Genomic DNA, 22339 nt, shown 5'->3' with positions numbered 1-22339 from the left:
AGGGAGGATCTTGAAGTTAGTGGTGAGGAAGAGGGGGGCCTGGAGGAATGTTTGAGCCGGGGCTCAGGGGCCGCTGATGCTGTTTATGCTGCTTTTGTGTTCTCTTGCCTCAAAGTACCAGGCTCAATGAAAAGGGCCGAAATGGAAGAGTAATGTCGGATTGTAAACAGAAGGCAGCTGGGTTTGGAAGCAGCCATCAGCTCTTTTACCCGGGGGCAAAGGGGAGGGTGTCTTTTTGATGTTCTAGCTCACAGAATCCTGGGAAAAGCTCCCTGGGTTGCAAAAGCCTACTTGGGCCCTTTGGACTTTGTATCTAATTTCTTCTAAAAGGTCTTCATACATACATAGTATTTCATAGACAGGGATTTTGGTGTGTTTTGTTCATGGATATCTATCTAGTGACTAGAACAGTGCCTGGCATACAGAAAGCAGTCAATAAAGATTTACTGCCCAGCCGGCATACTTAGTGTTTGAGTATTGACCTATGAACCAGGAGGTCATGGTTCGACTCCAGGTCAGGGCACATGCCTGGGTTTTTGGCTCCATTCCCAGTGGGGGGCATGCAGGAAGCAGCTGATCAATGATTCTCTCTCATCATTGATGTTTCTATCTCTCTGTCCCTCTCCCTTCCTCTCTGAAATAATATATATATACATATATATGTATATTTTAAAAATATTTACTAATAAACAAATGGTAAGCAGTATATTCCAAACTTACATAGTCACAGATCTTTTTTTATTTTTATTTAAAAAATATATTTTATTGATTTTTTACAGAGAGAAAGGGAGAGGGATAGAGAGCTAGAAACATCGATGAGAGAGAAACATCGACCAGCTGTCTCTTGCACACCCTTTACTGGGGATGTGCCCGCAACCAAGGTACATACCCTTGACCGGAATCGAACATGGGATTTTTCAGTCCGCAGACCGATGCTCTATCCACTAAGCCAAACCAGTTTCGGCTCTTTTTTTATTCTTAAAAAAATCTATTCACTTATACTGGGATGCTGGTGCTTTAAAAAATACAATTTGGAAAACACTTTATTTTTAATTATTTATTTATTTTTATTAGTGAGCCACACAGACTCTTAAACAGGGGAACAATGCTCTTCCCACTTCCCCACCCCACAGTGTTTACAGAAAGGGAAGTTATGATCTAGTACTACTCTGCACTGGCCTGGTTGCTCCTGGAATGTTACCTGACCCCAGATGTGTCACTGGCATTGATTGTGCTCAGAGGTTCCTGGAAGGATAGGGTCAGTCTGATGACTAACGTACATGGAGAATAGGTGGAGGAGCAGGGGATGTTTACTCTAATGATGGGTACTCTGCTACCTCCAAAGTTCTGTGCTTTGAAAGGCAAGAAGTACCTCAAGCCAGTGGAGTAAATCTACAAGACCATCTATATGAAAAGTTTATAAAGCAACTAGAGGCCTGGTACACAAAAATTTGTGCACTCGTGGGGGCGGGTGGTGGCTTTCCTTAGCTCAGCCTGTGCTCTCTTGCAGTCTGAGACCCCTTGGAGGATGTCCCCCTGCCAGCTTAGGCCCCAAATCCCCAATCAGACATCCTTCTGGCAGCCTGAGAGCCCTCAGGGGATATCTAACTGATGTCTTAGGCCTGCTCCCTCTGGGAGCAGGTCTAAGCTATCAGTCGGACATCCTTAGCGCTGTGGCGGAGGTGGGAGAGGCTCCTGCCACTGCTGTTGCACTCACAGCCATCAGCCTTGCTTGTGGCTGAGTAGAGCTCCCTCTATGGGAGCACACTGATCACCATTGAGCGTCTGCCCCCTGGTGGTCAGTGTGCATCATAGTGACCAGTCATTCTGCTGTTAGGGTCAATTTGCATATTACCCTTTTATTATATAGAATGGGGCTGCTTATTATATGGAAAGGGGCCACCTTAGGAACTCCCCACCATTGAGACGGGCAAGGATGCCTGGGAGGACATCAGCAGAGGAAGGAGATTAGTCTGAGTGACTTGCAAGGGTTTTTCCAATCTTGAGAGTATGCGATTCTATGAATGTGGGTACTGTAGGGTTGTCTGAGCATGGAATTTGGAGGCATGTCAGGCTTCAAATCCTGGCCATACTACTTACTGGATATGCAAACTTGGGCAAGTTACTTAATTTCTCTGATCCTCAGTTTCCTCACCTCTACAGTGAGGCTTAAATGAAATAGCACGTGAATATTGGGTGGCATTCTTCTCAATGTGTCAACTGATGTACTCACTAGAAACCAATAGCAAGCTTTGTTAAAAAACAGCAACTCCTAATCTCCTAATTAATTATTAAAATAATTTAACTACTTAGTGGTCATGGAAACATTTAAGTCTTAAATTTTGGGAGTCACGAGTGGGAAATTAATGAGCATTGATGCTTAGTCTGTCTGGGAATAAAGGGTAAGCCATGCGGGAGGTAAGGGGGAAAGACATGACTTACAAAAAACTATCGATTTGAAGATGACTTCTAGGGCCCTCTCCATTGAACCGCTGGCTCATCTATACTGGATAGATGTTATATTTACTCATCCTTTCATTCCATTAATCTCTTTTTCTTTTAGTTTAAACTAGCACATTGATGCTAATAAAACTGACTACGAATGCATTTTTAATATATATTATATATATATATATATATATATATATATATATATATAATATATATTATTATATATATTATTGATTTCAGAGAGGAAGGGAGAGGGAGAGAGAGATAAAAACATCAATGATTAGAGAGAATCATTGATCAGCTGTCTCCTGCATGCCCCACATTGGGGATCGAGCCCACTACCTGGGCATGTGCCCTGACCAGGAACTGAACTGGTGATTTCTTGATTCCTGGATTGACACTCAACTGCTGAGCCACGCCAGCAAGGCAAGGGGAATGTATTTTGGCTCTGTGGCTAAGTGAGCTTGTTCAAACCTTATCTCACAAATTTCCCCTTCGTGGCCCAAGCAGAGCTGGACAACTTTGGGCCCTATCCTGTAACAAAGGTCAAACCAGAGGGACACTTTCTAAGTGAAGAGGGGTGGGCACCAAGCAGAACATATTCAGTTCCTTCTTCCAAACTCACTCAACTCATCCCTAACCTCTCAGCATGGTGACAGGAAGAGGTAGGGAGTGAAACCGACAGATGGTGATGCTGAAATCCCATCAGGGGAACAGGAGAGGTGGGAACCAAGAATTGCTCCTTAGTACTACCTCACCGTTTTTGTGCTGTTACCTCATTTACTTTATCCATTAGGCTATGTGAGGCCGGAGTGTGGCTGTGCCTCTTGGAGAAGGAGGTCAGCTGCCGCGCAACCGTCCTTTTCCTCCTGTATGAGGCCATTTCACCAAATAACAATGCCTACTCCTTTGCCGACTCTTTGGAATCACAGTAGGCAATTTTGACTAACAGCAGGCTCAGAAATGACTAACAATATTACCTTCATTAAATTACCTCTAAGGAGGCTTTGTAGCAAAAGCCCCAAATTGCTTTTCTGCTTTATTCCCCACTCTCCGGTTTAGCTCAGCTCTGTTGTCTAAAATAGGTAATTAGCCTGGCCGGTGTGGTTCAATGGTTGAGCATTGACAAATGAACCAAGACGTCATGGTTTGATTTCTGGTCTGGGCACCTGCTGGGGGGTTGCAGGTTCCATCCCTGGTAGGGGGTGTGCAGGAGACAGCCAATCAATGATTCTTGTCATTGATGTTTCTATTTCTCTCTCCCTCTCCCTTCCTTCTGAAATCAAGAAAAATCAGTCAATCAATCGGCAATTAGAGGTTGCAATGTGACTAAATGACAACACAAAGATAATCCAAACATAATGACCAGATGAGAAAGATGTCCCAAAAAAATTAATACAGTCTCCTATCTCATTTTAAAGATCCCTTGGAGAAAATAAAGTAAAAGAAAAAGGAAAACTGAACCTCTTTACCCTCAGGAGTCATTCAAAGCACCAAATTCTTAGGTTAATATAATTCTTTCCAATTTTCTTGCTTATCTCAGTCAGGAGGGTCTCATCTGTGTGTGTGTGTGTGTGTGTGTGTGTGTGTGTGTGTGTGTGTGTGTGTGTTGGAGGGGGTGTGAGGGCGGGGGGCAGGGGGAAGGTCACATTTCCTTGGGCGGACAGTCCAGGCTGCTCTCCAGCAGTGGGAGGGAGGTCTATCAGAGCTTCTCAGTTTTTCTTTCCCCACCATCGGTGAAAGGGCCCAAGAGTAAACCCATTGGATCACAGCCTCACCCCTCCATTCACAGTGTTTAAACAGGCTAACCCTCAATTGCTAAAGCAGGGACACCAAGCATCACGTTGTCCCAGACTCCACTCTTACAGCGGACACTCCTCTGTACCTGGGAGAAGACGGTGGTGGTGACACTGTATTGATTGCAGCTGCAGCAAGTTGTCACTCAGCTTATTTCACTTGTCCATGGTCCATAAAGACGTATCGGTATACATTCCCTGGGGGAAGCATCCTTTCTCTTCAAGGGTGTTAGTAGGTTTTTCATCTTCCTGCAAAGTCAGGCATTTGCTTCCTAAGGACTTCCTGATTTGTATTCTGGCCTATCCAGCATTTTTAACATTCTTACTTCCTGGCTCCCCTCTAAATGCTGGGTTTCTGCTACCTTAGGCTGTGTTGATCTGGGCTTCTTGGAGTGATTTAGGCCAGTGGTCTTCAAACCACGCCAATGCACTGTGTTCTCCAGGTTCCCGAAGATTTCCCTGGGGAAATGCAAGCACATATAGTTATAAGGAAATTAATTTCCAGATCTCTCATTTTTACTTGTTCCTTCCATAAAATGATTCTCTCGATATTATACAGAGTTTATAGTGTCCTGTTACTTTCCAAAAGAAAGGCATACTCATCACTCATCCCAAACTTTATAGCGCATTGCCTGGCTGTGCAGAAGCCTTGGGACAGCAGTGGCTCCTTAGACAAAGGAAAGAAAACGCTGGTGGGACACACAGAACCCTAAGATTTTTCTTTTTATTTGAGAACATAATTAAATGCAAGTAATTTTTTCAGCTATATTTTATCCTCAACCCTATGTCATTAACTGTAAAGAAAAGTATCTTTGAAAACTCCAAGACTCTAAAGGTTAATGAGATTGACCCTTCTCAAAGTAATTGAGATATTTTTTAGAACAACCACATTTTTCAAGCTATAGTGGTTAGAATCTACAGAGATAAGTTTTACATGATTTTTTTTCAGATTTGGTGCACATTATTTAAGAATGTAGTTAAAGCCTATTTTGTCAAAACATTCAATGACTTATTTATAGTAATTCTACTTCCTGTTAACAAAAGATAAAATTATTTTTTAGTAGCTGAACTAATTAGTTTAAGCAGTAAATACCCTTTTTTCCCTTCTCTAAATACATGAAGTGTGATCATGAGAGCAACTAAATATAATCAAATGGTTTCTGATTTGTTCTCAGATCTTATTTAATTGTTGTGTAAAATGAACAGCAGAGTTTAATACATAGACATAGCTATTTGCTAAAGGAACATAATGCCATGTTTAGATTTGCAATGAATTTACAGTGTTAGCTGCATATTACTTTGAATTATTGAAATATTAGTAAATTGTTTTATTTTGACTTTATAACATATACAAATAAAAAAATTATTTTGGTCTACATTATTTTAATATTGACAGTTTTTAGCATTTTTCCTTAGAGAATGATTTTCATCAATTATTATCAGTGGTGGTGTTTTTTTATTTTTTATTATTATTTTTTAGCATCTTTGAAACACATATGAACACATTTTTAAATTAAAAATGAAGTCAGGTCTTAATTAGAGAAAGTTAAGTTGGTTTGGTTGATTGACTTGACTAAAAGAAGTATCTTTGCCAATTAGTTTATAGAGTGGGTATTTCCCACAAATTAAATAAGCAAAAGCTATGACTTCAAGATTTTGGTAAAACATATTTGAAACATCCAAAATTATTTTATTTAAAAAGTTGTATTGGCAATGATATTAATAATATTTTGAGTTTCCTAATTCTTTTGGAATAATTTAGATAACCCAAGAGTCTCTTGGTGAAAGAGCATTGGGTATAATTAATAGTTCCTTGATAAGCCTTGGTAAAGTACTTATTGGAATTTTTCCCAGAAATTGAAATAGTGAATGAATATCTGTAATGACTGGGTAACACATGATTTTGCAAATCAAATGGTTTCCAATTCTTTGCTTTTTACCACTGTAAAGGAGGACCAATTTAGAGGAGTTATCAGCTGGCAGATCATTAAAAATAGTGTTTTATGATAGATCACTATGTGATTACCTAACTCAGAATGTGCCCAAAGGGCTGAATAACTTGGCTATCCAACTTGGCTATCTAACTCCCATTCCTCTCTATAGATTTATGGAACAAGTTTTTTAAATATAACACACCAATATTCAATCATGGATTTGTGGGTGAATTAGAAAGTTTCAAAAGAATACAAAGACTGGCCAGGCTGGTATGGCTCAATAGTTGAGCATAGACACATGAACAAAGGTTACCAGTTTCATTCCTGGTCAGGGTACATGCCCGGGTTGTGGACTTGCTCCCCAGTGTGGGGTGTACAGTAGGAAGCATCGTTGTTTCTCTCTCTTATTGATGTTTCTTTTTTTCTATCCCTCTCCTTTCCTCTCTCTCTCTCAAAACAAAAAACAAAAAACAAAAAAACCAAACACCTCATTCATCTTACTAAGAGATCTATTTATTAATATTTTAAGTTTTATGATTTATAGTAATTATTTATTAAACTTATAGTCTATATTGTTTTGACCCATAGTACTGATGGTAACTGTAATGCTAATGCAACCAAGAAGAGACTATTTTAAAAAAATATATATTTTATTGATTATACACAGAGAGGAATTGAGAGGGACAGAGTTAGAAACGTTGAGGAGAGAGAAACACCGACCAGCTGCCTCTTGCACATCTCCTACTGGGGATGTGCCCGCAACCAAGGTACATGCCCTTGCCCGGAATAGAACCCGTGACCTTTCAGTCCGCAGACGCTCTATCCACTGAGCCAAAGCGGTTCCGGCCAGAAGAGACTATTTTTAAACACTTATCATCTTAGAATCAGAGGAAATAAAATAAAATTTCAATGTTAAGTATGATAAGGGTGAGCGATAAAACACTTTAACACTTACATGTATGACATAAGTATAAAATTCTGAGGGAGAATTGGGGTGGAAATATAAGTATGAAAAGGAAAATGCAAATTGTTCAAATGTTAAAAAGATTATTTAAGTATTTTTAAATGGATGATGATGGCATCAAGTTGTTTTCGTATTTAGATTTCATTGACTATATAAGAATAATACAATGGTTATATTTTATGTCAATATTTTTACAATTTGTTACCTCCTTCCCTACTTTGTTTTTTTAAAATATATGATGAAAAATTTTCCCTGTCAAGTAAAAAATGTGCAAGGGGTCATATATTTTAAAAAAAATTATTTTAGGGCTTAATGAGAAAAAAGCACACACAAAACTTGACCAGGATGCACAAGAGCTCTGGTTCCTTGTCATGATGGCTGTTGGCCCTGCCCCTAGCTGGAGCATGGCTCAGGCCTTGAGCAATCTTCAAGGGAGAGTATTATTCCTGATGTCTGGCCTTTGTGCACCTAGTGAGCCCATTGGTCATGTGATTCTTAGAGCACTGCCTTTCCATCTCTTTTAGCCTGGAGTAGCATTTCTTTCTGCTACATCTTGTGTGTGCAGTAATAAGTTCTCTTGCCTTCTGTTACTCCCCTCCTGTTTTCAGGGAAACTCAGCTGAATTTCTAAGTCTGCCCTGAATCTCATGTGAGTTTGTTTCATTCTTTAATTTATAAAATGAGCACCAGTTGCTGCATCTGATTGGCTTTCCCTCTTTTGACTTCTCAAGGCTTCTTATGATCTGGTCCTGGACATCCACACATGTGTCAAACACAAGGCCCGCGGGCCAAATCCGTCCCGCCAGGCCTTGCAATGTGGCCCGCACCGCGCTGTCATCACTGCACTCCGCTGCGTTTCCATCACAATGACAGTTTATGACTGTTCAGTAAACCATTCGGCCCGCGATTTAGGCTGGATTTTAGATTTTGGCCCCTTCTCTGATTGAGTTCGACACCCCTATCCTAGAACATCATTTCTGCCAAGTGCTGGCTTCTGTTAGTTATTGAGGCCATTCCAGATTCAAAAGGAGGGAAATTAGAACCCACATCTCTGGGAGGAATAGTAAAGCATTTGTGACCATCTTGAACACACTGCCCCCTGTCCAAAAAGCCCATATTTATGTAGTCCTTGTGCATAGCGGCTGCCCTAACCATGCCCAGCTGTGGATTCTCCACCTGAAGCTCCAGGAAGAGGCTTCCTCATATTTTCCTGGTTCCTTCTGAGAAGCTTATTCCAGGCGGTTGTTTGAGAGTTTACCTCTTTTATAAATATCACTGAGCTGCAGTCGTTCTTTCTGATTGAAAAACAATGAAAAACACTCCATCTTCCTTTTCTAATTTCTTATTTAGAGCAGTTGTTGCATGCATCCCTTTAACTCTTTCTTATCCCTGTCTCTTGCTTATATCTCATTGTTGTGTTTCACATCTGCATAGTCTATCTTTTAAGGAATCTGTCATTCAGCCTAATTGGTTTACTTTCCTTTATTTTGTTTCTATTTTTTTTTCAACACTCTTTTCACGATATAGGGTGAAACACATTTTTGAAACTTATCCAATTCCTCATTGATTTCCTGAAAAACAAATTGACTTCAGAGACTGTGTGAGTTTAAAGCTGACACCAAGACAGAATTTGATAAGAAATGCCTGTGACAGAAAAAGGGAAGGAAGCAGGAGCGGAGATAGAAAAACAACGTTGCTGTTTTGACAACTGAGAAAGAGGAAGAAGGAGGAACTGAGTAGAAAGAGACTCAGAATTCTCACGTGAAAGTCACCCATTAGAGAAGTCTCCTGTCCCACAGGCCTGGGCCTGCACTGCAGTCAGACACAGCTGGGCGTAGCTCAGGGGAAGGGTGACCTGGGCCAGAACACGGATGGTGGATCCCTAGGGGCAGCAGCTGGGACTCTGTCACCTCTGTCCTGGCAGCAGGAGCCCTGCACCAGAAGGCAGAGCGTTGTGGATGCTTATGGAAGCCAGGATGGAGGCTGGATACTTTTATCTCTACTGGTCCCACTGAGGTCCCACTGACAATGAAAAAGGAGTCACTAACTTTTGGAAACAGGAAGCCCAATTCATATGGTTAAGATCCAGCTTCACTATGTACCTCACACCAGATTTCTGAGTCTCAATTTCCTCAATTGTGTAATAAGGTTTGTACTACTCTGCTGAGGGCCCATCCAGCCCTGACATTTTATGATACTTTAGGCCTTGACGACTTCAGAAGAGCCTTTGCATTCATGTCTTTCAGCATTACTAGTATACATGTGAACATGATGTTAAATGCTTTTGATGGTCAGAGAGCTGGTTCACTGCGACATAGCTGGGGGGTAATTACAGTAATATGCACATGGACATTAAAAGAAATTATTCGTAGACATAAATTGTCTCACAGTCTCAGGTGATTGCAAAAGACATTGGGTTTGGATTGTTTAATGTAATGCTAATTTGCTTCAAGTGCAAACACTAATCAGGAACATTAGGCAATTATCATTTAGGTATAGGACCCCGTATATGACATCTGCATTTTCATGTGAGCATTAGTATCACTTATGTAACTGCTTACGGTAACGAGGGGGGAGGCTTCTAAGAAATAGGCTCATTATAGAGATTTGTAGTGACAAATCTTGATTATTAATTTTACTTTTTGTTGAATATCTTACAAAAGGCATCTATCAGATCTTAGGGGATAATTTTTATATTTATGTGATTTGATTAGATACACACTTAATCTTAGTGTGAAGAACCCTATGAGTTTGAATAAAGAAGAAAAAGAGGGAGAGCCAGTTATGTGGAGCCTCAAACATCCTTAGTGTCAATCATGTTATAAAAGGGGAAACCAGGGCCTAGGGAGTTTATCTCAATTCCCCAAGATCACAAAAACAATTTTATTTTGCTTCTCAGTGCCAGGCACAATTAAAAGTTCTTTATATGTTTTGACAACTTTAATAGATAGGTATAATCACCATAATCACAATATTGCCATCATTTTGCAGATGACAAAACTGAGGCAAATAGCGCTAAGTTACTTGCTCTAGGGCACATACATAGAAGTTGCGTCAAGGTTTGAACCCAGGCAGTTTGGTTCAGAAACCCACGCTTTTATCATATACACACTTCCTGATCAACATAGTGTGTTAAAAAAGGCAAGCTGGACTAGAACTCAGTATCTTTTCCATAATACCAGAGTTGATAAAAACGAAATCCTTTTACTATTTTAAAATAAACATGGCAACTGAAAGTGCAAAAGTGGCTGCTCAGAGCACCCATCTCTGAAGAGCTTACTTTCTTGCATGAGGTCCCCCAAAGGCAGCTCTCCCCCATCTCCATTCCCCACCTCTCAGAAAAAAAACAAAACACCCCCCCCCCCCAGGAAATTAGCATTAATTAGCAGGCAGGAATCATTTATAAATGAGCAACCTGCTTTAAAGCAAATGGCTGAATATGAAGTGGTTTTAAGATACCTGAAAGGGTTTTACTTAGAAATAACCTAGCTCTTCTGGGAATAATGTTCTTACCTTCTTGATGAATTTACTATTTGTTTTCTTCCCAGGCCTCCCTGGGTCCTGTGTTTAGTGTTTCCAGCCCTCTCACCACTAGCCGGGGATTCCTCAGCCTTGATCAGTGCGACATTCCTCACCGAGTTTACCCACTTTTGGACAGGACCAGAGCTACTATTTTGGCCTGGCTAGAGGCCCAGTGCAAGCGTGCCCCCTCCCCCCAACCCCCATTAAGCTACTGTAGAGTGCTTCTTTTGACTTAACCCCTTACCCAGCTGGGGTTCTCTGTTGGCTAATAGCTATCCAAAAATAAGGAGCTTCTTTGGTCACCACTGCAGCTCTGTTTTAAACATGATGGTTTATTTAACACACACACACACACACACACACACACACACACACATATATCTCTTTCATCTATCTATAATTATTTATTTATTTATTTATTTATTTATTTTATTGTTTGAAGTATTACAAATAGTGGTACATATGTCTCCTCCCCCCCCCCCCAATTGGCCTCCCCCTGGCCTCCCTTACCCCTGAGTACATGCCCTCACCTGTCATCCCCCCCCCTCCCCGCAGTGACTTATATCCATTGGTTATGCTTATATGCATTTATATGCATGCGTACAAGTCCTTTAGTTGATCTCTTACAGACCCCCCCCCCCCTCAAAAAAAAATTAACTGGTGTTTTTCTGTCCTCTTCGGAGTCAGTTGCACAACAAAATGGTACTTGCTGAGACCATCAGTATTTCCTGATCCCCTGGAGCAGGGCATCTAGGCCCCAGGGGTTTGAAATGATCCCATGTTTCTGAAATGTAGCTCCGATTTCATGCTGGCTCATATCTTTCCCAAAGATAGAACCTCATCACCCCATAGTAGGACTGTGGATGGGACAGGGTTATAGATTCCAAAGGGCTCTTAAGAGCATGAAACCACTGATGCTTTGTTAAGGAAGGTGAGCAGAGGGTAGATGGAGTGAGTAACTGTGAACCTCTGCTCTCTTTTCTTAGGCACTGGTGAGAAAAATCGATGCCTCGGACAATATCTACACCACGGAATCCACCACAGGGAACCTGTTCAGCCTGACTCAGGAGGGGGCCCCCTTGTGCCGCATAATAGCCAAGGTGAGCTTCATGGTGGGGGGCCAACATTGACGGCCTGGGGGGAGTGCAAGGAAGCTGGTTTTGGGGAATAACTGGCTCGGGAAGCTATCCTGGCTCTCGCATTTGCTTGCTGTGTAAAAAGAGACACCTTCCCTCTCTGGATCTTGGTGTCTCTATCTTTAATAGTTTCCCCTCTGATTCATTCCCTGCTTGATGTCTAGGTGTCCTCAGACCCTCTACCACAGTGGTTCTCAACCTTCCTAATGCCTTGACCCTTTAATACAGTTTCTTATTTTGTGGTGACTCCCAACCATAACATTATTTTCGTTGCTACTTCATAACTGTAATTTTGCTCCTGTTATGAATCGTAATGTAAATATCTGTGTTTTCCGATGATCTTAGGAGACCCTGATAACAGTTCTCCACCTGTGGGTCGCTACAAGCCTAAGACCATAGGAAAACACAGATATTGACATTATGATTCATAACAGTAGCAAAATTACAGTTATGAAGTAGCAATGAAAATACTTTTATGGTTGGGGGTCACCACAACATGAGGAACTGTATTAAAGGGTTGCGGCATTAGAAAGGTTGAGAACTACTGCTCTACCATCTTTCTTCATATATGATGCCTATTATAAAAACCAACTAACCGTCTTTCCTTGTCTCCACGTATCTCACAAAACCCCAAACCCAAGCTCAGGTTGCTGACTGCATCCTCAAAATGTCTGCAGCCACAAGAGAAAGACACACTTGAAAAGACAATGGTTTTCAGCAATTACAGTGGGAGTTATAATTCATTAACTTCATGATCAATATGCTTGTGCCCTAAAGGTCCAAATATGTAGGGCAAACAGAGGTAATTGGTAACCTTTGGACCTCACCAGGGCCTGCTTCATTTGTACTTTTCTTTCTTCTTCTTCTTCTTTTTTTTAATAATATATATTTTATTGATTTTTTACAGAGAGGAAGAGAGAGGGAGGGATAGAGAGTTAGAAACATCGATGAGAGAGAATCATCGATTAGCTGCCTCTTGCACACCCCCTACTGAGGATGTGCCTGCAAACAAGGTACATGCCCTTGACCGGAATCGAACCCAGGACCTTTCAGTCTGCAAGCTGATGCTCTATCCATTGAGCCAAACCAGTTTCGGCCATTTGTACTTTTCTACTTGAGAAATGACATCCCTTTGGGGATAGAAGCAGTGGTCTCACTGGAAGCAAAGTAATGCCCTTCAATAGACTTAGGATGCCAGTCACCGGAAGATGCTCCAGCTCTGGGGTTCCCAGGGAGTTCTGGAAAACACGGATCCTTTTGCTCCACCCCAAATTCACTGAGGTCCTGGGATAAGACTGGGCATTTAACAAGTTCTATGGGTGACTCTGAGGCATGGCCAGACCCTCAGATTCAAGCCCTTAAGGACATCTGGAAGAGTAGGGTAAATGCTTATGAACCCTGATCAGGGAGCAGTAAATTCTATATAACAGCAATAGCTGACATTTGCACTGAATGCCTTGCACGTGTTGTTTTTTTTAATCACACACCATCCTATGAAGTAGGTGTCATGTTATTTCCATCTCTAGTTGAAGAAATGGTTTGAGGGATTTGCTCAGAGTCCTACAATGATAAAGAGTGGAGTCAGAATTCAAACCCACGTCTCTTTACTTTATAGTTCATGGTCCTAGAGCCCGCAATGGTGACTTCCGGTTCAGTCTTTGGCCTTTCAGATTCTTGGACCAAAGTGTGACTCAGAAGTTCTTAACTCCACACATTAGAATCACTGGGGAGCTTTAATCAGCTGGTTCAAACTTAACTGGTCCAGAATAGGATCTGGGGTGGATATTTTTGCATTCTTCATGACTCTAATGTGCCTCTTGGGTTGGGGACCATCTCTTAGAGAGTGCTTTGGGTGTGCTTTGACTTGGAAAGCTTGTGGTGTTGATGGGCGAAGGGCTCAGTGAGGTTAGCATGAGATCTGTCCTCTCCAAGGATTCTGTGACCCAGTCACTCAGCTTGATTGTTGACTCTGCAGAGGTCTGTTCAGTGCTCAGTGCTATGGGGACTGGAATTGGGGCTAAAACTGACTCAATGGCAGTTTAATAATTAATTTCAAACGGAATTTAGCTGACTCTCTTTTAGAATGAAAACTATTTTCTCCTTCAAAATTAGTTGCAAATATTGGCTGGGTTTGAGCTCCAGGTATGGATCTGAGGCATGGAAGGGGCAAGGAACTCTTCTGAATAGCTCCGTGGGGTCTGAAAAGTTTTTGTTGTTGCTGTTGTTAATGCTCACCAGAGGATATTTTTCCTCTTTTTTTTTTTTTTTTTTTATAGAGAGTGGACGGGACGGGGCAAGATATCCCGAGGGAAACATAGGTGTGAGAGAGACACATTGATTGGTTGCCTCCCACATGTGCCCTGACCCGGGCTGGGGATCGAGCCTGCAAGCAACATGCACACCCTTGACTGTAATTGAACCCGTGATCCTTTCATCCTCAGGCCAACGTTCTAACTACTGAGCAAAACCAGTAGAGCCTGAAATGCTTTTACACTTTGGAAAGAACAGGCCCTACCGTTTTTCTGAGGAGGAAAGTTGGCCAGATGTCTTGTTCTGTTTCAGGGCCTGGGCGCTTGAGCTCTGTCTCCATGCACTGCAGACGGCCCCTACTGCCTACATTTGTGCTCCCCTTTCAGAAGCAGAGAGGGGTGTGAGCTGAAGATGGCCTTAGTCTTCTCCGGGGACCAGGACTTAAGTCTGGTTAAATATCCATCCCAAATATTTTCTGTGTTAAATAGGCAGTGGGGAAAGGCCTTTGCCGAGACCCACTCCTCAGCTATTTAACTTCTCTCAATCCCAACACCAGCCCTGGGCTTTCAAGAACTATGACCAGCAGTTGTTTAAAGATTTGGATGGTCCTTTGAGTGTGGGCACTATCCACATGTTATATCTTGTCTACACACATACTTCTGAGATGGATATCAGTGACCCTGTTTTTTTTTTTTTAATTTTTAATTGATTTCAGAGAGGAAGGGGAGGGAGAGAGATAGAAACATCAATGGTGAGAGAGAATCATTGATTGGCTGCCTCCTGCCCCCTTCTACTAAGGATCAAGCCAAAACTCAGGGGTGTGCCTTTGATCAGAATCCAACCGGGGACCCTTCAGTCTTCAGGCTGATGCTCTATCCACAGAGCCAAACTGGGTCGGTAGGGCTAGTGACTCTGTTTTTTTTTTGTTTTTGTTTTTTTTTTAAAGGATATGGGACTCACAGTGGTTAAGTACCTGGTATACCCTGCACAGCACCTCAGTGTCCTTGTCCAGGAGATGTGCCCATGATTGAAACAACTGTGGGGCAGCACCCCCCACTGGCCTTCTCCACCCACCTCTTTGGGGCCCAGTGTGATCTGCCTTTGGGTCTTCCATCCACATGAGCTGCCTCCAGGAGACGATGTGACAGCCTGTCTGAGGTCCATCATCTCAACTTCTTGGGTTCCTCTGCAGGCCACGGAGCAAGCCCAGTTTTCCCCATCCCTTCCTGAGTGCAAAGCACAGAAAACTCCACGTGCTCTGTCAAGATTACCCTGCATCCCATCTCCTCTATCCTTCCCACCACCAGTCTACACAGCCCAGGGCTTTGGTAGCTTATCCCAAGTCTGTCTGAATAACACACACTATATACAACTGGGCTCTGAGCCCGGAGCTTTCTATAAAATTAAATAAGCTCCAGCCAGCAGTGCGATTCTGCTAGCTCCAGCGATTCCTGGCTCCACGCGAAGATGAGTGCTGCTCTTGGGACCTCGGCAGGCACTTCAGGGTGGTCCCTGCCACTAATCCATCTCCCTCGCTCACTGTCTCACTCCTTCTCACCCTCCCACATATCCCAGCACTTGAGACAGCACCCTTCATGAAGTTAAGAGACACCCTTCTAACCAGGATTTCTTCATAGCCTGCCGTCACCCGGCGGTCCAGACTGGGTGCTAGCCCCTTTCATTTACATGAACTTATGGACTCCCCCCAAAACCCCATCATGTAGCTGTATCATGACCCCATTTTTGGCCAGAGTTAACCAGCAGCAGAACCAGGATTTGAAGAATCCCCTCAGTTTGGGGTCAGAATTGCCCCCCTTCCTCTCCCAGTAACTAAAAATGCTAAGAAGGCCATTCCACCCCCCCCCCCCCCCCATATAGGCTTGGGAAAAGATGTAATGAGAAGCAAATGCAAATGGGAACAGAGGCTTAAATATATGCTGGGCTCAGTGCTTCCTGAGCCAAAGGAAGGTGGCCACATTGATCCTGGCTTTCGGCCTGCATTTTTTGGCACCATTTCTTCATTAGCTATTCCATATATAAATGATCTACAGCTATCTATCTATCTATCTATCTATCTATCTATCATCTATCTATCTATCTATCTATCTATCAATCATCTATCTTCATTTATCTCATGTATGATTACTAATCAATCAATCAATCATTTATCTAATGTATGATTATCTGTCAACCTATCTATACTAATAAAAGGGTAATATCCTAATTAGACCGGGTCGACCAGACATCTTCTAGATGTCCAACTTCCTTCTGGACAAAGCCACAGCGGTGGGGGCAAGGCAGAGGCAGTTAGGGGCCATCAGGCCGGCAGGGGAGCAAGCAGTTAGGAGAGAGATCAAGCTGGTAAGGGAGAGCAAGCAGTTAGGGGACAATCAGGCTGGCAGGGGAGGGCAATTAAGGGGTGATCAGGCCAGCAGGGGAGGAAAGTTGGGGTGATCAGGTCAGTAGGAGTGGGCAGTTGGGGCAGTCAGGCTGACAGGGGAGCAGTTAGGGGGCAATCAGGCTTGGCAGAGGTGGTAGGGGCAATCAGGCAGGCTAGTAGAGGTGCTTAGGGGCAATCAGGCAGGCAGGCAGAGGCTGTTAGGAGTGATCAGGCTGGCAGATAGGCAAGTGGTTAGGAGCCAGCAGTCCTGGATTGTGAGAGGGATGTTGGTTTAGGCCCGATCTCTGTATGATTGGGCCTAAACCAGCAGTTGGACAACCCCTAAGGGGTCCCAGATTGGAGAGTGTGCAGGCTGGGCTGAAGGACACCCCTGCCCCCACACGAATTTTATGCACCAGGCTTCTAGTCTATTATAATTTATCTATCTATCTATCTATCTATCTATCTATCATCTATCATCTATCTCTATTATGTATATAAAATAATATTTATGCCGAAACCGGTTTGGCTCAGTGGTAGAGCGTTGGTCTGCGGACTGAAAGGTCCCAGGTTCGATTCCGATCAAGGGCATGTACCTTGGTTGCGGGCACATCCCCGGTAAGGAGTGTGCAAGAGGCAGCTGGTCGATGTTTCTCTCTCATTGACGTTTCTAGCTCTCTATCTCTCTCCCTTCCTCTCTGTAAAAAATCAATAAAATATATTTTAAAAATAAAAAATAAAATATTTATACAATATATACATGATTAAGTATAAACACAGACATATATAAGTATACATACCTATGAAACACACATACATACATATTTAATCTGGAGGGAGGTCATTAATGACCAGCAGGGTTTCTTTTCTTCCCACTTTAAAGGATAATTTGATTTTACGTCAGTGGCTCTCTTAGTGAGGCCCTTAGTAGACATTCCAGGGACGGTGGGAAAGCAGGGAGGCAGGGAGGGGCATGTGGAGCACGGACTCAGAGCGGGTGCTTGTCCTCAGAGCAGGTTTTCATCGGAGTGAGGCTGTGCATCTGGAATCAGAGTGCCTGCTCCGTGCCTCTTTAACCCTGCACCCTGCACCCTGCACACACACACACACACACACACACACACACACACACACACACCATGACACTGCACCTTTACCCAGGCTTCTTCCCGCCTTTAACACAACCTGCCTTCCCCCTGACTCATCGTCCCCCAGACCATGAGCTCAGGGTGGACGGGGACCGAGGCTGTGTGCTCGGTGCCCGGCACAGAGCCTGGCACGTAATAAACCATTCATGCTTTTTGGCTGCTTGAATGAATGCACCAATCCTAAGATAGGCCCTTTTCCAACAAGTGAACTACCTCAAACGGAAGTAGGGATAAGAAGTTAAGAATCACTGTGAGCTGATTCTAAGATGCCAGCATTTATACACGCCCCCGCAGTGAGGCACTTCCATCTGGGTCCCTGCAGTGATCAGCCATAAACCCTGCGAATGAAAAGGGCCCGGAGCTTGTCTTTATGATGTGCCGGGGGAGGGATGATGTGCGATGACTCATCCGGTGAGGAGTCTGTGTGGGAAGCCTTCACAAGTTAAAGGTGTTTGCCTGAGCAGCTCTCACAAAATGAAAAGTACAGGCTCATCTCAAGAGCCAGGCTGGTGGGTCCTAAAGGTGGTTGTTTTTTGTCCTTTTACACACAGGAGTGAAGGAGTTAAAACAAGGATAATGTGGATTTGGGGTGAATTATTACACCCATCTGGATTTTAGTTGCACGAAACAAGAATAAACTATAGTATTAATATAAATAAAACTCCTTTCTTTCTCCTCCTTCTTCTCCTCCTCCTCCTCCTCTGGTGTGTGTGTGTGTGTGTGTGTGTGTGTGTGTGTGTGTTTGTGAGTGTGTGTCTCCTTGACCGGAATCAAACCTGGGACCCTTCAGTCTGCGGGCTGATGCTCTATCCACTGAGCCAAACCAGCTAGGGCATAAAACTCCTTTTCTGCCTGTTATGGTTGGAAAGACCTGAGAAGTAATGGGTGTTTGCGGCAGGTTTAGAACCAGCAGTGGGCCTCTAGGCTTCAGCTCCCTCCACCTGCTTCAGACTTATTTCTAGAAGCTATCTCAGGTGACTACAGGCTTGCTCCATAGGGGGAGTTAGTTACTAGGTACTTGAGAGCAGTGTTAAGTGGAGTTGAGCCTGGTCCTAGCAAAACGTCTGCCCAGGTCCCTGGCACTTGAACCCCAGAGCATTTGGGGACTCCCACCTCGAGTTTAGACTCTCAAGGGCAACATTGTTGCTGGAGCTAGCATTTAAAAAATATATATTTTATTGATTTTTTTACAGAGAGGAAGGGAGAGGGATAGAGAGTTAGAAACATCGATGAGAGAGAAACATCGATCAGCTGCTTCCTGCACACCCCCTACTGGGGATGTGCCCGCAACCAAGGTACATGCCCTTGACCGGAATTGAACCTGGGACCTTTCAGTTCGCAGGCCAACACTCTATCCATTGAGCCAAACTGGTTTCGGCTGGAGCTAGCATTTTACTGCAGCATGCATGTGAGTATGGGAGTGTGATGTATGTATGTGTGTGTGTGCAGAGGAGAAAATTGTTTTGTGTACCACCTTCTGAGGTTCTCTGTGCCCTGTGAAATGGGCTGACAAAAAACAGATTAACAAGAGGAAAACAAATAGCATTTTATTAGCTCGTACATCTGGGAGCGCTCAGAGATGATTAACTCAGAGTTGGTTAGAATTGAAATCTTAGCAAAGGAATAATGTATTTTTATTTTTATTTTTTAAATATATTTTATTGATTTTTTACAGAGAGGAGGAGAGAGGGATAGAGAGCTAGAAACGTCGATGAGAGAGAAACATCGACCAGCTGCCTCTTGCACACCCCCTACCGGGGATGTGCCTGCAACCAGTGTACATGCCCTTGACTGGAATCAAACCTGGGACCTTTCAGTCCGCAGACCGACGCTCTACCACTGAGCCAAACCAGTTTTGGCAAGAATAATGTATTTTTAAAGAAGTGACAAGACAAAGGAAAAGGACCTGGAGTCTCTGGGGCAGCAAACTGTGGGAAGACAAATATCTGGGGAACCTATTGTACAATAGATAAAGGCCGGTAGGAAAGTTTGTTGTGTAGATTCCTCTGATGCCATTCCAGGCTGATAAAGGTCTGAAGTTATCTCTGGTGGTTAACTTTGTCCTTCCTGGTAGAGAGGAGAAGGGGGATAATTTAATAAATGTACACTGTGTGTGTGTGTGTGTGTGTGTGTGTGTGTGTGTGTGTGTGTGTTTTAGAGGTCTGGTGCATGAATTCGTGCATGGATGGGGTCCAGCGAACCTGGCAGGGGTGGGGAGAGGGGGAAGGCAGGGGGGATATGGGCAGTTGGCTGGCTTGCCTGCTGGCCAAACTCCAGGTTGAGGAGACAATTTGCATGTTAGCCTTTTATTATATAGGATATACACTGAATGACCAGTTTGTTGTGTGTTCAGAGATTATAATAATCTGGCCACTCAGTGTATGTTCTGATTTTAGGCAAATAGAAGACTGGGAGATATAATTTTTTTTTTGTATCTGCTTCTTCCCAATGTCTTCAGTTCAAACTAATCCTTATGCCAAAGTGGCATATTTTGGGGTGCCATCTTCTGCCACCCTACAGACCCAAAACATCCCTGCCGAGTGAGGAGAGGTGTCAGTGATTTGTTTGAGTCAGCCCCAGGAAAAGTCACACGGTAAAGTCATGTGCCATTTTTTTTTTTTTCTTGGCAGGAGGGTGGGGTAGTAGCACTCTTCAAGGTCTGCCGGCAGGACAGCTTCCGGTGTCTGTACCCCCAGGCGCTCCGCACGCTGGCCTCCATCTGCTGCGTGGAGGAGGGGGTCCACCAGCTGGAGAAGGTAAGAGTGCGGCTGGCTGGGCGGGTCCTGGGAACTTGCATTCTCCTCCAGCTTCTGAAGTTTGGTCTGGACTCCTGGGCAGATCATCCTGCTTCTTTCCAAATGGGCTCAGAGTGTGGGGCAGGGTCCCAGCACCACGGGCTCGGAGATGCTCTTAGCTGAGGCTGGAGGGCAGGTGGGGGATCTGCTCGTGGTACAGATGTGAATGCTGTGACCAATGGACGTGAATGGGCAGGTGATTGGTCTGAGGTCACATAGCCACGTGGTGCAGGAGCGAGTGCCAGCCCTCTGGGCAGAGTGCCCCCTTCCCGTGGGGTTGGAAGCCTTGGTGTTTGCTGAGATGGCCAAACGGAGCAGGGGGCGGTGGTGAGAGAGACAGACAGACAGACAGACAGACACCATCCATGAGTAAACACATCCGGAGTCTCCAGCTTTGTGTGCTGCATCGTCCTCTCTTCTTCTGTAAAGTCTTCCCCTGGGCAGTGGTAAAATGGCCCATGGGGCACGCTCATTGTCTTTCACGCTGGTTGGCATGATATGAGGAGAAAATAAGTCTGACTAGAATCATAAGTTCTCCTATGTTTTGGCTATAGAGAGTTTGAAAAGCAGCAGGAAATGCTCAACCTGGGGGAAAAAACAGCAGGGCTTTTTGTTTTGAGTGGAAAACCTTCACCAGAAGGCTGGAAGCTGGAGGCAATATATATATATATTATTGATTTCAGAGAGGAAGGGAAAGGGAGAGAAAGATAGAAACACCAATGGTGAGGGGGAATTATTGATTGGCTGCCACCTGCTCGCCCCCATTGGGGGTCAAGCCCACAAGCCCAATTGATCTGCTGATTCATAGGTCAATGCTCAACCACTGAGCCAGGCTGGCCGGGCCAATGGCACAGGAGAAGGTATCCCTATCTGGCGATTCCTCTCTACAGGTCCGATTTCTTTCTGTACACAGGCAACTCTCATTCCCACTGGGTGCCTGGCAGAGAGGGAATGTCAGGAGGGGGAGAGAGTTCCTTGAGAAGAGCCCCCGTGTGGTCAGAAACAGCAACTACATTGTCTGGCTCTAGAGTTTGCAAGGTGGCGTTCTCCTTTCAGGTGAGGTTGGCCTCAGGGTGCAGACATCCCCGTTGTACCGATGAAGAAACCAAGGCCCAGAGAGGTGAAGTGACTTACACAAATCGCACAGCTCCTCCTAGTTCCTATTCAGCAAATATTCATTGACTGTCTGCTATTTGCCAGGCACTGTTTTAGGTGCTGGGAGAACGGCAGCGAACAGAAATCACACGCTAGTGCAGGCGGTGGCGAGTGGACGATGGACGTGGGCCAAAGTCAGCCTGCTGCCTCCTTTGCTATGATATGTTTGACCTATGAGCTAAGAACGTATATTCTTTCATTTATAAATGATTGGGGGGGAAAATGAGAAGAATAACATTTTGTATCACATGAAAAGGGTATGAAATTCAAAAATTTCGAGTCATAAAGATTTATTGGAACACAGCGGCGATCCTTGGTATGAGTGCTGTCTTTGTCTACCACATGTGTCAAACACAAGGCCCGCGGGCCAAATCCGTCCCGCCAGGCCTTGCAATGTGGCCCGCACCGCGCTGTCATCACTGCACTCCGCTGCGTTTCCATCAAAATGACAGTTTATGACTGTTCAGTAAACCATTCGGCCCGCGATTTAGGCTGGATTTTAGATTTTGGCCCCTTCTCTGATTGAGTTCGACACCCCTAGTAGACGGAAGAGGCCACGCGGCCTGCGGAGTAAAACATGTTTTCTGTGTGGCTCTCTGTAGGGAGTGATGATGGGCCCTGTTTTATCAGGTCGTCAGGGTATCATCACCACTGAAAATAACAGTAACTAACGCGTATGGAATACTGGCGTTGGGCAGCCCTTCTATAAGCCCCTCCTTTCATTGTGTCACTTAACTGTGAACCCATTGGTGCGGTTAGAAGAAGGGGAGGCTCAGAGAACCGAGAGACTTGCTCCAGGACACAGGGCT

The 22339-nt window shown here is 44.0% G+C and overlaps 1 protein-coding gene across 2 annotated transcripts in view; it reads left to right on the top strand.

Moving 5' to 3' along the window:
- The window catches only part of INSC (INSC spindle orientation adaptor protein), a 125089-nt gene that overhangs the window by 66478 nt on the left and 36272 nt on the right, over positions 1 to 22339 (top strand). For both annotated transcript variants that reach the window (XM_036427816.2, XM_036427817.2), the window contains exons 6-7: positions 11653 to 11766; positions 20211 to 20336. In XM_036427816.2, coding sequence (XP_036283709.1) covers positions 11653 to 11766; positions 20211 to 20336 — 240 coding nt within the window. The remainder of the gene's footprint in view (positions 1 to 11652; positions 11767 to 20210; positions 20337 to 22339) is intronic.

Source organism: Pipistrellus kuhlii, unplaced genomic scaffold, assembly GCF_014108245.1.
Source record: "Pipistrellus kuhlii isolate mPipKuh1 unplaced genomic scaffold, mPipKuh1.p scaffold_m20_p_9, whole genome shotgun sequence".
NCBI lineage: Eukaryota > Metazoa > Chordata > Mammalia > Chiroptera > Vespertilionidae > Pipistrellus > Pipistrellus kuhlii.
The sequence above is the reverse complement of the archived record's forward strand: the minus strand, read 5'-3'. Positions and strand labels throughout refer to the sequence as shown.